At 40.5% G+C, this 17,227-nt stretch overlaps 1 protein-coding gene across 2 annotated transcripts; it reads left to right on the top strand.

The window, feature by feature from the left end:
- The first annotated feature begins 197 nt into the window (after positions 1-197).
- Positions 198-17,098, top strand: LOC108603242 (3-hydroxy-3-methylglutaryl-coenzyme A reductase). 2 transcript variants are annotated; one of them, XM_017991870.1, is made up of 6 exons: positions 198-843; positions 12,875-13,299; positions 13,938-14,025; positions 14,090-14,665; positions 14,763-16,355; positions 16,425-17,098. In XM_017991870.1, exons 2-6 carry the CDS (start codon positions 12,945-12,947, stop codon positions 16,495-16,497), a joined length of 2,685 nt encoding a protein of 894 aa, XP_017847359.1. In that variant the 5' UTR covers positions 198-843; positions 12,875-12,944; the 3' UTR covers positions 16,498-17,098. The 2 variants fall into 2 exon arrangements, with proteins under 2 accessions (XP_017847359.1, XP_017847358.1); XM_017991869.1 differs by having other exon boundaries at positions 12,872-13,299.
- The last annotated feature ends 129 nt before the right edge of the window (positions 17,099-17,227 follow it).

Raw genomic sequence — 17,227 nt, 5'->3', positions numbered from 1 at the left:
AGCATCTGAACTCAGTTATCTCGTGTATGTGTTTGAACAGTAGTGGAAGGGATACCCTGTATAATATACTCTCGATGTATCGCATAACATCGATATGCTTGATTTTGGTTAAGTTTCGACACGCTATCGATATCGATAACAATATTGATTCACATCCCTAAAACAACTAACACTTATAATCAGACAGCTTTAAAAACATAACAGTGCACTTTAGACGCGGCAGTTGGTTAATTAACGTGCTCGAGTTCTTATTTAATGAAATTAGCCCTCCGTGAGTGAGACGTGTAAGCCGCTTAACAAGTTAAAACAAGTGCGTGGAGCTGCAGCAACAACAAAGAGCCCGTATATCTAGTTGCAACAAAAAGTAACACTCCTTTATTGTTTAAACAAAATAGAAAACGAAATCGTACGCGCTACCAATGCATTGCCAAAGATTGTGCGATCGTTACATAAATGTTATAAATTTATTGAATAAATAACTCACGTTCATACGCACGCAGGCACACACACTAATAATTATGTTGATTTGTTTGCAAAGTGGCCAAATAAACAAGACTAGCACGCGTTATCCGAAAACTATGGTGCTATAAAATAAACCCATCTTTCGTACACCCTAGTAACTAAAAATCGCGAATTATAAAACTAGTCAAGCAAAGCTACAGGCAAACACACATCGAGCCAAATCTAGAATCGAATCGCTTCATTTGCATTTCTTTGGGTGGAATCGACGGCGTGTGCTCGTCGTGTGACAAAACAGCAACAACAAAAATAGCGACAGATTTAGACACGGCAACGTCAGAGCAACTTGCCACCCAGCAACAACATTGAAAATAGTTTAACGAGGTTAGTTCTATAAATGTTTAACTTTTAATTATAATCCACAGCGTTTCATCTTTGAATTACGATAAATAAAGCAACCCACAAGTGTTCCAAGTGTACACAGCAATTATACATGATGATTTGGTTAGCCCAAGTTATGCAATTAGTTTTCACAATCACTCAATTGCTAGTCTTATCAAAGGCGCCCGCCCGCCGGCCTGCTCGTCTGCTTGCCCCCCACTGCACGCTAACAAAATTCTGGGCCATGTGCAACGGCATGTTGTTTTGATAAACTTTCTCTTAATGTCCCTTTTGGGCAGTTCCAATGCATTGCCCCGCCGCCACTTGAGGCACTTGAATGCCGTAGCCGTAGCCATAGCCATTATGCTATATTAAAAACGAAATCGAGTTTGGTACCGAACGCTTGTCCAGCAGGCACTTGTATCCTGTTCCTGTTGCTGTTGCGCTGTTAACTTTTCCCATTTCCTGCAACTGTCGATGCGATGCTCGGCCACTTGAATTGAGGCACCATCTGGCCTAGCAACGCCACGTTCATGTTACAGTTATGCGAAGAGCGGCAATTTCAAAAATCAAAAAAAAATAAAAACTATGTATAAGGAAAACAAATTGAAAACAAGTATGTGCCTGTTGCTATTTGTACTGATGCACGAACAGATACCAACTAATGTTGTAAGAAAAAAAACAATTACATATTATCGTTGGTAAAACCCACACAACAACCCAGACGTTGATTTAATTACAGGTAGTTTCCTTATCTACAAAAATATCCTTGCTGCCAGCTGCGGAGCAAAAACAGATTAAATATTTATAGGGTATATGAAGTTATTTCAAATGTGCAGCATGCATAGCTGTCAGTCTGAAAAAGTGAAAAATGCCACACAGCCGTTGGCGTCAACAGCAACAATTACAACACCAACACCAACAACAACAACTGCAATTGCAACAACAAGAGCAACTCTGTCAAGTGCGTTGTCGCTTCCTACTCCTTGGTTCGGTTCGGCTGTGAGCAGCCAGCTGAAAATAAATGCACACACACATACAGACGCATGCATTACATTACTTACAACATGTAAGTGTTTCAATTACGAGTCAATGCAGACCAAGTTGGCGCATAGCCTAAGGCGGAGTAGCTGTCAAGACGAGACCTCAATATGATTGCTCAACTCTTGCCAAAAGATTGCCGGAGATCGTAGTCATGAGAGTGAGAGCCCAAAGTCAGGCTTGGTTTTTTTCTTTTTTCTTTACGCACACATAGCTATTTACATTGAATCGCATTCGAATTCGAATTCCATTGGCGGCGATTTCGTAATCACTTGCTTCAATTTCTGCTCTTCCGCGCCCGCGCTCTCGTTTCTCTTGTGCCATAACTCGATAGTTTCGTTTTTATTTTCTTGTTGTTGTTATTGTTGGTGCTTCTTCGTTGGGTTTATTGCATGGTATTTTTCAGTGTTGTGGCTTTAGTTTATGATTTTTTTTTGTATTTTTTGGCTTAAGCAACAACAACAATAGCAGCACACACAAAAAAAAAGTTGTTTCAATGTTGGTAACTTTCTCTTCTCCACCTGCCCAAAAGACCGCAGCGTGCGCGACTTGCGCATTATATACACGTGTGTGTGTGTGTGTGTTGGTGTATTGGTGTCGGTGCATTGGTGTATTGGTTTGTCTTGTGCGTGCGTACAATTTTGAAAAAAAATAAAATGTGGCTTGTTGCCGATTGCGCGATTAGCAAAGCGCGCGTTTTGTTTCTCTTTCGCTCTTGGCATTTGTCGCATGCAAAACGCGTGCTGCAATTTCATAATCGACTTTAGCCAAGTCACAACAATCAACAGTCAACAGTAAATTGAGCTGCCAACTGCGCCAACTGGAATGTGCTAATTGAATAGAAAACACAAACACTCGTTGCTCGATGCAAGAATTGACATACCTGCGTTTATAGCAGATCTCTAAGATCGATCACCTTCGAATTGTGACTAACTGAAGCTTCCGCCTCAGCTTAACTAAGCAATATTGAAGGTTAAACTAGGGTCCAAACTCAAGCCAAACCCTTACGCTTTATATGCAGATGAGAGCAATTAAATTGATGTTCGATCGAATCAGTTCAATGGCAAGCAAACAGTATCTCAAAATACGACACGGCCACTTAGATTCACTTTGTAATGCAAATACAAACACGAACACACGAGTGTGCGCACGCAGACTCAAATACACACAAGCTGTCACCTTTTTGCCCATAAACGCATAAAAAGTTTATGGTTATTAGACCCGCATATGCAAATCTGAGATACAGATACGAGCCACAAACTTTGAGATAAACCTGAGCATAGCTTTGGGCTTTTCTCAGGCTCGCTGCTAAAGAGGTCGCAAAACCTGTCGCCAGATAGGCAACCTGTATGTGGTTTTCATGTTCAGGGTTCATCTCTTTGGTGTGAGCACTTGACTGTTGTCGCTGCCATTTATGTGGCTGCAGCTGATAGCATTAGCTTTGTTTGGTTGTATTGCCTCAACCTCAACCCGTTTAACATGCCTTGCAATTGGCACTCGAAAATTTGTTGTTGACCGCCTTGAATGCTGATGACTCTTAATGGCTTTAAGCCACAACTGCCAACGCAGTTGGCCACGCAACATTCCGCGTCCGAAACACTCACACTCACACTCACACACACACGTCCAAACACAAATTGAGCGCGTTTTGATTTTCGTATTGGCATATGGCATAATCAAGTTACCAACTCAAGTGGCAACACGCTTGACTGCACGCACGCACGCACTCTTGAGCGGATGCAATTGCAACGGCCCACTGAGGAGCGCCCAGCAAGTTGGGCGCTCCGACTTGACTGCCAACTGACAACTTGTCTTTTTGTCACAAGCGTTTGTTTTATGTTTTATTGCCCATGTGGCTGCCACTGTCATTTGTCGTTTGTTATTTCATGTTGTTATTTGCATTGGCCAAACACAGCAGTCAGCAGTCAGTGGCGGCGGCAGCGGCGGCTGCGGTCTGTGCTAAGAGGCACAGTGGTGCAAATTTGTTAATTTTATGCGCGCATCACTTTTGAGTGCGAAACTCGTTCTAGTTTCTAGTCTAGCAAATAAAAACTTTCCATAACTAATTTTTATTAAAATTTGTTTAAAGAGCAGCTTGTATTATAATTTATGTTTATGTTTACAAATTTGCAGCTTTAGTTTAATAGCTTATTGAATTGTCTGGGATTCCCCAAGTCAATAAATAATTTTAAATTCTTTTTGTTCAATTTTAACAACAGTCTTAATTCCGTTTTATTGATGGCTTTGCAACTTATTTCAAGTCAAAAGATATAAAACAGAATTTGAAAACTGAATAAATAAATGTATAAGCAAATATTTTAGTTATAAACGTTTTTCAATTTGCATCTAGTTTCAAACACTTGTGTACCACTGTACGATCACTATCAGTTGCTGCACACTGTGACAACAAAGTTGACGCAATTTACGGCACAAATATTGATATAATGCATGAAAAGTAAAGAGATATAGGCACGTCTCTGATTTAGTGTCTCGCATCTAATGCAAGCATGTATAATTTGAACGACAAGTTGTTCTATGTACACACACACACACACACACACACACACATGCACACATGTATAGAAGTATTTATGTATTTGTTTGTTTGGCTCTCAAACGTCGGCCTTTTCCCAAAAGGTCTTGCAAATATTGCACAAACGCACAATGTTTGAGCAACACTTGATTATGGGCTTTGTTGTTGTTGTTGTTGTTGCTATTATTGTTGGTAGCAGAAAAGCCAAGAGCCTGGTTATATGTGAATATCAAAGCATGCATTGGGTATTGGGTTGACCCTCACACTGGCTTAATAATCAAACTTCAAAGCCAAACAATTGTGGTTTAGGCCTTGCTTTAATATTGCCAATAAGATGCCAATAACAACAGCATTTAACAATTTGCTAACTACTTGATGACTTTGATTTAATTTATACGTTAACCAAGAACATTTTCCGGCATCGAAAAACGAGGACAGCTATGCTATATATACATATGCTATATGCTATATAGCATAAGTGCCTATTGGGGAATTCTGTGGAACACATTCTACTACTGGGAAGCCAATGAATCATTTGTTAATTTTATAGCTTTTCACGCTACGTTTTGTTTATGTTTTGTATTAAACAAAAATAATGTTGAAATCTTTCATATGCCGCGCTCTTGTGTCGCTGAGTACACAAATTCACTTGGCAGTTGGCAAAGCCTGCCAAAGAGTGAGCGGAGTGAAATTGCCGTGCTTGTAAGCCGTAAGCCGTGAGACGTGCTCTGCACGTAATCCAGCCAGCCAGCCAACCAGCCAGCCCATGCAGCCGTGTAATATGAATGTGATTGAAATTGAAATTGCATCCGGCAAACATCAGGAAGACACGATGGGCGTTTGTTGGGCTCTCGTCGGCGTTGAAGGCTGTGGGGATACCCAGTTGAAGCAGCATAAAGAGCATCAGCAGGACTAAATCTGAGGAAATGAATAAATAATTACATATATATAATTAAAAATGTTATAAATTGTGAAATATACGATTGCAGTAAAGAAGAAATAAGTTCAGATCCTAGAGCTTTATACGCTTTAGGCTTATACATTGCTTATAGCTATTATTAATATAAAGAAAGTATCTCCTAGTCGCACCTTAATTTTTTTTTTTCAAATTTAAGCGTTGAATTAAAATTCCATTTGATTTTTTTGTTTTGTTTGTGCGGCAGGCAGGCAAAAGCGAATTTGCTGGGGCTATAATCATAATAATCATGATTATGATTATGATGAGGCTTTGATGGAACTGCTTGCTCTGGTGGGTGTGTCGCACCTCCTCGAGCTGCGCCGCAGTCAAATGATTAGCAGAATGTGCAAATCGCAGACTAACCGTGCATGAAGGTAGCTTTTGGCCATTTACTTAACGTAATTGCAAATCGGTTAGCGCGAACAACGCAACGCATCACATCGCATCACTTGGCCACACGCGTGCCAGGCGCAAAGCGTTAATAGTTATAAACCTTGGCAAAGGCAAAGTCAGAGCGCGCACTTCAATTATAGCCAAGTTAACAATCGCACTTAGATTGCTTAAATTGTTAACAAAGGTTTTTAGTTTTTTTTTAGAAATATATTTATGTATATGAAGTGCACGCAATTAGTTATAGTTAAGCTCATACTCATGTATGTTCGTGTCCCAATCGTGTTAATGGGCAATTAAGCGGCGTTGCCAGCCAATTAACAGCTGACTAGACTTGACTGCACTTCATCAAGCCCGTCTATGTCTGTCTGTGTGTGAGTGAGTGGCAGCTAGATAGTCTAGGAAGCTCGCCATTAGTACTACTACCATTATGCATATTAATTTGCATTTATTTATTCAAGTGTATGCAAGCATATTGTCAGCATTTGTAATGCCAAGTTCGTTCACAGCTTAAATTAATTTATACAACATAGTTTAAGATAAGGGTTTTGGATTAATCTTATAATTTGTATGCACTAAACATACACAAGAAACATTTCTTTACTTCAAATAGGACGAACGAACAATGAGATAAAAGCAGATCAAGAAATGAACTGATTCGCATAAATTAAATCAATTAAAAATAAAGTAGTTTATATGTTAATAAAAGAGAGTCTAAATAATTGCTATTCAAATACAAACAGCTCAAAACTTTACTATTTGTAAAGTAATTCTTCCATTCGATCGGGTTAACTCTCGGCAAGATTGTCACTAAGCTTATATTTGAAAAAATATAGAGAATAGATTAAACTAAATCTGCAAATATATTTAATTGGAAGCCTCTACCTGTTGGTGAAGTGCACACTGAGGAAAATTTAAATTTTTTTTAGTTTCCAAAGTTTCCAAAACATAAAATTGAATTTATTTGTGTATTATTGTTTTTAGATAAAAAAAACTGCTAGTAGAAATGCAAATTTTTTTATTACAATCAAACTTAGCTGATTAATTTCAAGACTGAGTTATCAATATGTTTTTTTATCTGAATTAATAACAAACTAATAACGCACTGGTATATCAAATAAATGTGCTTTGTCAGTTTTATGTTAGTTTATCGGTCCAAGTGTTATTAGCCTATTTTTACAGCTGAGGGTTTCAATAAACACTTTTCTGTTTTTGCACCATTTCGAAATAAAGTTAATACTACTACATGTTGCAGATATATATAAATTTTATCGTTTATTTTATCAAAATTATTCTTCTTAGCAAAGCTAACAACTCTCAGTTTGAAATGAAGAGTTTATGCTGCAAAAATCAAAAAAGTCGCAACTTGTATGCAGTGGTTGATTTTTAGATCTATGCAGATGTTTATACAGACCGATAAACAATCTATGTATATCGACTCACCTCATTACCCAATTCAAGTAAAATATAAGACCATCAACGTGACCATAACCACGCCATTAAACCAAATTCTCAATACGCTTGTTTGTTAGTATTTTATTGATATTTCAAAACATATGAATGAAGCTACAAAACTCTGTTGCCATCTTGTCTGGCGTAAACTCAAAACTTTCTATTTCATTGTAAATGGTTCCGGTTTTTTAATGAATGCGCATATTGAAGACGACAAAGATGAAGATGTTGGATATTTTTGGGGTCTGCGATCTGAATGCGAACAAATGCTCGTTAAATTAAATCAATAAATCGAACAGCGCATTTGGGTCAATGTCAGTTAAAAATTACTGGCGCGTTTGGTCCAATCTTGGCAACGAATTATGCTGATGATGATGATGAGACCGACCATATCGACAACTTTGTCGGCTTATTGTCATTAAATTGCGTTAGTAGCTGCCTTTTTGTTTCATTTAGTTTTAGCCTACACGCTTAAGAGTTTTATTGTTCTGAGCTTTTTGGACTTGGCAACGCAAACTGGCTTTTAATTGAAAATGTTTGCATTTGAAAAACTTTTTGTTTTTGTTATTTAGACAAAGCAACAACACGCGGCCCAAATCTTTGATGATGATGAGCGTGTGTGTGCGAGTATGCGTGTGTGTATCTGTGTGTGTGTGTGTGTCGTGTTGGGCTTTTGATTTTGAAGCTTTGTTTGAATTAAAAGTTTTTCCTGGCGGCTCGCTTTTGCTTTGATTGCATACAAATTAGCGTTATTCGCATTTTTGGTAGAAAGTAAAACTGTTTATATATATTAGTGTATGTGTCTGTCTGTCTGTATGTGTTACTTTTTTATTGAATTTATTTATTTGCTGCCGGCATTTAGCGACAACTTTTACTTTTTTCAGCAACTTGTAAATTACACGGGCACTCACAACTGAAGAAGAGGAAAAACGCCGAAAAAAACAAAAGTTTTGTTTTTATGCTCTTTTTGTTTTATTTACTTGCATTTGTGTTTTCTAGCCAAGTCGTTTCTACCAGTTTTAGTCTACTCCAACTGCGTAATAAATCCAAGCGATATATATAGCCATTTTATAGTATAACGTACAACTAGTAAATTTTTAATCTGAGCAAAGTGTTTTTTCAATTGCCAACTGAGGGAAAGTTGCCACAATTTGCTTTATCTATATCCATGCTGCATGCTCTCCAACTAATACGCATTTTAACACGTTTCTATTGTTATTAGCAAATAGTACTTGACTCTCTGGCATTGACACTATTTATTATCTAACTATAAATGGAGCAACTTTCTCTGGTTTAGCTCACGTAACATAATTCACCGAACCCCACATATTGACACAGAATTTTTACTATTTGTGTCAGTCATCCATTCTGAAGTTAAATCTTTGCGTGTGTAATTGATTGTATGTGTGTGTGTGTGTGTGTATAAACAAATTAAGAATATATGTACAATGCACTCATATGTACATTACTCTTTAGCGTATTGGTGTCTGATAACAATAATTGTTGCCGTTGCCGTTGCCATTATCAGTGCCTGCAGTGAAAATGGTCAACGTCACAACAACAGCATGACTAACACCTCAAGTAGTAACATGAACCTTTGGAATCACTAATTTGGTACATAGAGTTGCCAGATGCAGATACAAAATGGAGCTTGGCCGACTGTATGAACTAAAAGATCTCTGCGATTTTCTTCACAATTCAAGATCAACTATAGCGGACAAGGTTCCAAAGATAGCGTCATATGCTAAGCTCTATATATATGCTGTTATTGTATAAAAATAAATGGTTGATATGATCCCAATATACAGTGTTTGCTGTCCGAATTTGAATTTTATCCTTTGCCAAACATATTTAAGCTAACTTTATAGCATTGACTGAACTGTTCTACAATTTTAACAAAAAAATATTGGTACATTGACTATTTAGCATGTGCAACAGCTGAAAAAATAAACTGCATTAATATATTTTTAAATATTTCAAAGGGCATGTGTTAATTTTTCTGACGTAACATTGCACAAGCATTCAGCTTATACAGTTTTCAATGAAATAAGAGTCTGTACTTTTGAATATAACTTAAGCTTTAGTGTTTTTCAATTCAATTCATTAATGAATTCAGTTTACCTAAGGATTTCCCAGCCTTCGCCATAATTAATGCGCGTGCACGTCAAGAATTCGCCCATTGCCTTTACTTTAAATATACATAACAATTTACGTTTACAAGCAAAACACATTGTAATTAATATTTCGCTCAATTGATTTCAAGAAATTTCGAACTTTGCCTAGAGCGCGTGAGAGCCACTTGCATTAAAATTAAACAAAAATGCAATTTAAAAACACTTTGCAACCACTTGCTTTACTATTTGGCGCAAGTCCAAAAGCGTCAACAATTGCTTCCGGAGCAAACAACACACCAACTGTGAATTAATTGTCATATTTCGGTTATACAGTGAACACTCTCAAAGTAGATCACTTGCTGGTAAACAAAATAATAATAAACTTAACAAATAATAAAAAATGTTATTAATTGGCCTTTGAGAACAATTAATTTGTTAGCAAAAATATAGCAATCTAATTAGAAGTCAATAGCTTTATCAGTCTGGAATTAATACTGTGCAAATTCAAATTTGATGTCATTGTTTTGATAGACAGAACATCTTTGAATGCGCAGTCATAAATCACGTTTAATCGCAATTAACAGTAAAGTGCTAAAAATGGAAAATTTCATCAATACGAACTGGACAAATTCGTGGAAAGTCCACCAAAACCAAATTATAATAAACATAAATCTTTCGCATAAGTATGTGTACCACGTCCGTGGGCAAATATGAATCATCGCATCGTGGCCTTCCTTATGGTCTGTTTGTTGTCTGTAGACAATTTCAATTTAATGTCCAGCACTTGTGAGGCATTTTAATTAGGAGGCGACCCACACGCCACCCCAACCCATGTCGAAAGCAATTGATGCAGGGGAAAGCCCCACAAATGCGAGAAATTTTTTCCCAGAATTTTTGGAGACAGTATTCATTACAAATTTGTTCTACTTGCTAAAAAACAAAAAGAGCAACAAAAAAAAAAGTCTGCAAATTTGTTTTTGTTTTTTTTGGGGCCGGCGCTTTCATTGTTGTGTGTTTGCTTTTATGGCGAAACCTCTTATTGCTCCCCTTTAATCTTTGTGTCTAGTGCCTCCCAGCCCTCACCACCACACTCTCCTCTTTAGTTTCATTGCTTGCTGCAGGCCATTTGTTAAGGTCGAGGTCGAGGCGCAACATCCGTTTGGCGAATGCTTTTCAAATGTAAACGAAAAAGCGTGCAAAACAATGAAAAACCTACGAACACACACACACACAAACACACACACATTGAGCTAAACAAACAGTTGAACAATTGCACGTCCTCAGAATTGTTTTTATTTCAGCCGCAGGGTTGCCACTTTTTTGGACTATAAACCAGAGCGTTAATTTGCACACAAAACACTTAAAAATTCTAAAGAATTATCTGCCTAAATCGTGTGGAAATAACTATATATATATATATAAATATGCAACCCTATTTCCAGCTAGATCTTTGTATACTCGTTGCTAAATTTAAACGTTTCGCCATTGGGAAATATTTTGTTGTGTTTTGGCTCCAGTGGCGCCGCACTTATTGTTCTAGCTAGAATTCGTTTGCTTCTTCTTCTTCTAAAATAAACACTGCCATGGGCCGTACACAAATGAAATATAATTTATCAAAAGTATTTTGCAATTGAACGCATGCTGGATAAATATTCGTATATTCTTTGTAGCATCACTTAACAACAACAAATGCAAGCAAGCAAGCAATAAATAAACAACAATTTGTTTTTTGGTTTGGTTTTTCATGTGCAAATACGTTGCAAGTAAAGGCAGGAAATTGAAAATTAGCTGCTACATGCAGTTATTATTAGTTGAAGATATGCAATGCGCAATAGCCGGGGTCATAAGGTCAGCGTAAATCTCACAGGCTTGGCTTGAATAGAGCTCTGCAATATTTGTGTCTGTGTATTTTTACTTTATGAGACTCCCCGAATAATTCATGAATAGCTCAGCTATCGACTCAAGCCCCAACGCTTACGCTTTGGCATACAAAATGTTTAAGATTTCAATCAGTTGACAGTATGTAAATATTTGTGCTGTGGCTTGACGACTCTATGTTTGTTTGTGTGTATGAGTGAGTAGTTGCCAATTCTATTGAAGACTGCCCATAAAAAAGTTCCCCCCAAAAATGAGCTTAAATAAATAGTCATTAAGTTTGTAGTAAGCTTAATTGCATTTTACAGCTCGTAAAAAGGCAGTTGAAATTGAATTTAGCTGCAATTTCCAAATCGAAACGCATTCCTTGTGCTTGCCATATACATATATGTATATGGAACATGTTGTGTGTTTATCTTTCATGTGCACTCTTATGGTTCCATGATCTTGATCTACTGCTTCATGGCGTGGCCTTTGGCCATTTAAAAATAGCAGCGTAGCAATAAAATTGCAATTCGTTTAAACCACAACAAATAATAAAAAACCGAATTGTTCCATGTTGCTCCAGCGCGGCAGAATAATCTCGATGCACAGCTGCAGGCTGCTCAGAGAGATTCTTTATGGCTGCTTTGTTTATAATATACGAGAATACATATATATGTATACATAAATATATTTGGGGCTGATTTTCTATTACAAAGGCTTTGGGTTACAAACATGACTTGTGCATGACTTTGAATGTATTTTATGACGCCACTTGAACCTGAACCCAGCTGCGCATAACTCATAACTGTAAAAGATTTATGCGAACTGCGAACTGCTGCAGGACGTGCGATCGTGGCAAGCAAGCTATAGCTATAGCTACAGTTGAAGCACTGCCTGGCATGCGGATGTGGCCTGTGGCCTGTTGGCTCGTTCGGTGGGATTAAGTCATCAATCAGGTGAAGCTGGTCAGATGGTCAGATTGTAGTTAAGAGCGAAAGCAACATACGCACAATGCCCGCTCAAGGACGCTGCACAAAAGCTGCTTATTGTAATAACAGCAGAGCAACTTAACTTCAGATACCCTACAAAGTGTATCAGCATGCAGGGCATGTTTACTTTACACTGTTTACAAAATCCCAATAAATAAATAAACTTATTGACCCATTTATTTAGTGACGTACATTTCCTTTTGTTGCATTTACAAACAAGTCTGATGTTTAGATTACTTCATATTCGATATTTTAAGAATGAAGTATGACAAATATCGTTTCATTTCACACTGTGCAGCGTATTTAAGTGTCGAGCAAGTATTTTAAGTTGCTTTGCAACTACTTTCATTTTTTTCCTGTCGAATTTTTTCTTTGCCTTTTTGTTTCTTCTGCTTGTTTTCGCATTCGCTGGCAGCAAACGGCTTAAAGGGTGTCACGCCACCCGTCCTTTACCCCCCTCTCCCTCTCTCCAGCTGCTCCAGATGCTGTCCGCCCATGTGTAAGCTGCAATAAATCGATAAATTTGTGGTTGCTTTAATTGCTAAATTGTTAGCCCTTAATGCGCTACGATTATGTGGCGCAGGCAGGTTGAACGCACTGCATCCTCAACGCTCGCAGCTGCGTCCTTGATGTACACACAGCTCAACTAATCAAATTCGATAACTAACTATATATATATTTATTTTATTTTCAGCAGCTGCTAGTATAGATTGGGCCACGTGCTGGGCAGCATAAGCTGGAGCTTAAAGTTGAGTGCTACAGGCAAGATGATCGGACGTTTGTTTCGCGCCCATGGCGAGTTCTGTGCCTCGCATCCCTGGGAGGTTATAGTAGCGCTGCTCACCATCACAGCCTGCATGCTGACTGTAGATAAAACTGGCACACTGGATGTATCTGCTCCAGCGGCGGCGGCGGCAGCAGCAACAGCCACGCCAAATGGCACACCGCCGCCTACTGGAAGGCAACGGCCCTGCCATGGCTGGAGTCAGTCCTGCGATGGTCTGGAAGCCGAATACAATGCCGCCGATGTCATACTAATGACCATTGTGCGCTGCACGGCGGTGCTCTATTGCTACTATCAGTTCTGCAGTCTACACAGACTGGGCTCCAAATATGTGCTAGGTAAGTCGAGGACTCTTTAAGTTTAAAAATAGATTTATTTAAGAAAGTAATTAAAATTCTAAAAAGTGTGAATTAAGCCAATGTCCGTTTTTCAAAGCTAGACAATGAAATGCTTTCATCACTTGCTATTGATTTTTATAGGCGTTATTGCAATTTACTAACCGGAATCTGAAAATTAAATAGTCCGAGTTAAGTCAAAGCCCATCTCACCTAACCTAAGCTATAAATTGATCGAAGGTTCTTCTGGAATAATTCAAGAAGTAAGCTAGGTTAAGGCAAAAGTAGATCAGCTCTCGAAATTTTTGTTATTTTATATAACGTCAGCCAAATATCAAGGGACTGTTTGTTTTTTTTTTCGGCGGGCGCTAAATATTTCAACTTTCAATTGAGCATAAGAATGGACATTACGTCAGCTGGGATAAACGCGTGTGTTTGTCTAAGATGTTAGAGGCTTGGCTTCGACTAGGCAACTATTTGGCCAACAGTTTAGCTAAAATTGCTGGAGAGGCATTTCTCACGGCTTCACTAAATGATTCGACCTTTGCTGTTGATTGTCAATGGCCATTGAGCTGGCCTATTCTATACTAGTCGGCTAATGCCTTTTACTTGATACCACCCTCTGTATTTTCTGCTTTCAGGCATTGCGGGCTTGTTTACTGTGTTCTCCAGCTTTATATTCACCACGGCCATTATCAAGTTTCTGGGCAGCGATATCTCCGACTTGAAGTGAGTAAACAAAAGCGCAGACTGGTCTGTGGCACGTTGTTAACTAAATCCATTCGCTTTACAGAGATGCGTTGTTCTTCCTCTTGCTGGTCATTGACCTGTCCAACTCGGGTAGACTGGCCCAGCTAGCCTTAGCTGGCAGCAATCAGGCGGAGGTAACACGCAACATCGCACGCGGCCTGGAGCTACTGGGGCCGAGCATATCGCTGGACACTATTGTGGAGGCGTTGCTTGTGGGCGTGGGCACTTTATCAGGTGTTCAGCGTCTGGAGGTGCTCTGCATGTTTGCCGTGCTCTCTGTGCTGGTCAACTATGTGGTCTTTATGACCTTCTACCCAGCCTGTCTATCGCTCATATTCGATCTATCGCGCACTGGCATGGACATGTCTGCGGTGCGTGAGCGCGCCAAGGGCTCGCTGCTGCTCAAATCGCTGAACGAGGAGGAGCAGAAGGCTAATCCTGTGCTGCAGCGCGTCAAACTCATCATGTCCACTGGCCTGGTCATTGTGCATGTCTACAGTCGCATTGTGTTCACCAGCAGCGACTACGATACGGTGGACAAGACGCTCTCGCCCACGCTCAATCTGAATGCGAGCACCAATCGAACTGAATCCGGCGAGCTTACTGACATACTCATCAGGTATGTACATAGCTCAAATGATCAAAGTGTATATCAAAGTTGCATTTGACATTTGCGACTGATTCGGATTTTTAACTGATCCTTCATTTCTTTTCAGATTGCTTACAATGAGCGCAGATCACATTGTCATCTGCATTGTTGTCATCGCATTGGTGGTCAAATTCATATGCTTCGACAATCGGGACACATTGCAGGCGCCTTTGCGTGCCGCGCCCGTGGAGTCCACAGCCAAGGCATCGCAGACTATGCCGCTGGAACTGGCGCCTGTGGCGCGTGTGCCGCTCTTCAGCCTGGAGGAGCAGAGCTCGACGCATGCGGCCACTCAAACGGAGCTGGTGCCGCTGGTGCGTGAGCGTCTAGCATTGCCTGTGCGACCGCCGCGTCCTCTGCAGGAATGTCTGGCTCTGCTCAATGCCATAGATGAGGCTGATGGTGTGGCCAGTGGTGCTGCTGCGCTCAGTGATGAAGAGATCATTAACATTGTTAATGCTGGTGGCCAGCATTGTCCCCTGCACAAGATCGAATCGGTGCTGGAGGATCTGGAGCGCGGCATTGCCATACGTCGTCAGATTATTGGTGGTCGCGCCAAGCTTCCGCTGGAGCGTCTCGATCTGCTGCCCTACAAACACTTTGACTATCGCAAGGTCATGAATGCCTGCTGCGAGAATGTGCTGGGCTATGTGCCCATACCGGTGGGCTATGCAGGTCCGCTGATGCTGGATGGCGTTAGCTACTATGTGCCCATGGCCACCACGGAGGGTGCGCTGGTAGCATCTACGAATCGCGGCTGCAAAGCGCTGTCGGTGCGCGGCGTGCGCTCGGTGGTGGAGGATGTGGGCATGACTCGTGCGCCCTGTGTGCGCTTCCCCAGCGTTGCACGTGCCTCGGAGGCCAAGCGCTGGATTGAGCACGAGGCTAATTATTTGCTGGTGAAGAAAGAGTTTGATTCCACCTCGCGCTTTGGTCGCCTCAAGGACTGTTATATTGCCATGGATGGACCACAGCTGTATGTACGATTTGAGGCGCTGACAGGAGACGCCATGGGCATGAACATGGTCTCCAAGGGCACGGAGATGGCATTGCGCTTCATCAAGCGCCAGTTTCCCGACATGCAGATCATCTCATTAAGCGGCAACTTCTGCTGCGACAAGAAGCCAGCGGCTATCAATTGGATAAAGGGGCGTGGCAAGCGTGTGGTCACCGAATGCATTATATCAGCGGCAACGCTGCGTTCGGTGCTAAAGACGGACGCCAAGACGCTCGTCGAGTGCAATAAGCTGAAGAATCTATCTGGCACGGCTATGGCCGGCAGCATAGGTGGCAACAATGCGCATGCGGCCAATATGGTGACTGCTGTGTTTCTGGCCACTGGCCAGGATCCCGCGCAGAATGTTACTTCGAGCAATTGCTCCACTGCAATGGACTGTTGGGCGGAGAACAGTGAGGATTTGTATATGACCTGCACCATGCCTTCATTGGAGGTGGGCACCGTGGGAGGCGGCACCGGTTTGCCGGGTCAGGGCGCATGCCTGGAAATGCTCGGCGTACGTGGTGCTCATCCCACGCAGCCCGGCGACAATGCCAAGAAGCTGGCGCAAATCGTCTGTGCAACAGTCATGGCCGGCGAGCTGAGTCTAATGGCGGCGCTGGTTAACAACGATCTAGTCAAGAGTCATATGCGTCACAATCGGTAAGCAGAACGCCGCCTTAACAAATATACAGCTTTCACATTGCTTTCTCTCTCTCTCTCTCCGAATAGGTCTTCCATTGCGGTGAGCGGCGCCAATAACCCGCTGAACGTGACCGTCTCCAGCTGCAGCACAATCAGCTAGAACTGACGTTTACTGCAGCTGCGCAGCCTCATCCTTGAGCTCGGGTTGTCAATTTTTTTGTTAAAATCATTTAATTATGTAATTATATTAGCAGTTAGTAATTAATTAATCAATGGCCAGGCCAAACCAGCAGCCGCAACGAGAACCCGAGAGTGTATTCGTCTAGCGGTAGCGCCTTAAAGAGAGTTGCAATATTACGAAGAGAATTGCAACTCGCAACTAGCAGGAAAGAGTATTTAACTTTATTGACTCTTCGCACTGAGCTGTACAACTTTTTTCTGTCTGGGATTCATGAATTGTTGCAATTTCCATTTAGTATAAAACGAACAATATGCGTATATATGTGTCTGTGTGTGTATGTGAGTGAATGTCTGTGTGTGTGTGTGTGTGTAAACGTATGTATAAGTGAGAAGCCTATTTTTTCTACAAAATGTATTTCTAGAGCAAGCACAAAACTTGTAAAAAGTATTCCTTAAGCGTTATAGTTTTTAGCGATTATTAAACTATGAAATTTGTTCAATAGCTTAGAATTAGGAAATTGCAAAGCGTTAATTGTATGCGATAATAAACTAAAACTTCAACAAAATATAAAACAAAGAAAGTCTTTATGATTTTGTATCTAACTGGCACTGGAAGCTGACCAGAAGCTGCTATGGTCCTGGCAACGCCCATGGTGGAACGCAAACTGCAACTGCACTTTGACTAAAGTTGATTTGAGCTTAAATCCGAT

The sequence above is a fragment of the Drosophila busckii genome, chromosome 3R (genome assembly GCF_011750605.1).
Source record: "Drosophila busckii strain San Diego stock center, stock number 13000-0081.31 chromosome 3R, ASM1175060v1, whole genome shotgun sequence".
Lineage (NCBI taxonomy): Eukaryota > Metazoa > Arthropoda > Insecta > Diptera > Drosophilidae > Drosophila > Drosophila busckii.
This window is presented reverse-complemented; position numbering and strand designations above follow the sequence as displayed.

Bases quoted from the DNA above. Each gene is read 5' to 3' on its own strand.
- LOC108603242 (XM_017991870.1), top strand. From the start codon at position 12,945: ATGATCGGACGTTTGTTTCGCGCCCATGGCGAGTTCTGTGCCTCGCAT. The intron at 13,300-13,937 runs GTAAGTCGAGGA...TTCTGCTTTCAG, and splicing joins GGGCTCCAAATATGTGCTAG to GCATTGCGGGCTTGTTTACT. The intron at 16,356-16,424 runs GTAAGCAGAACG...CTCTCCGAATAG, and splicing joins AGTCATATGCGTCACAATCG to GTCTTCCATTGCGGTGAGCG.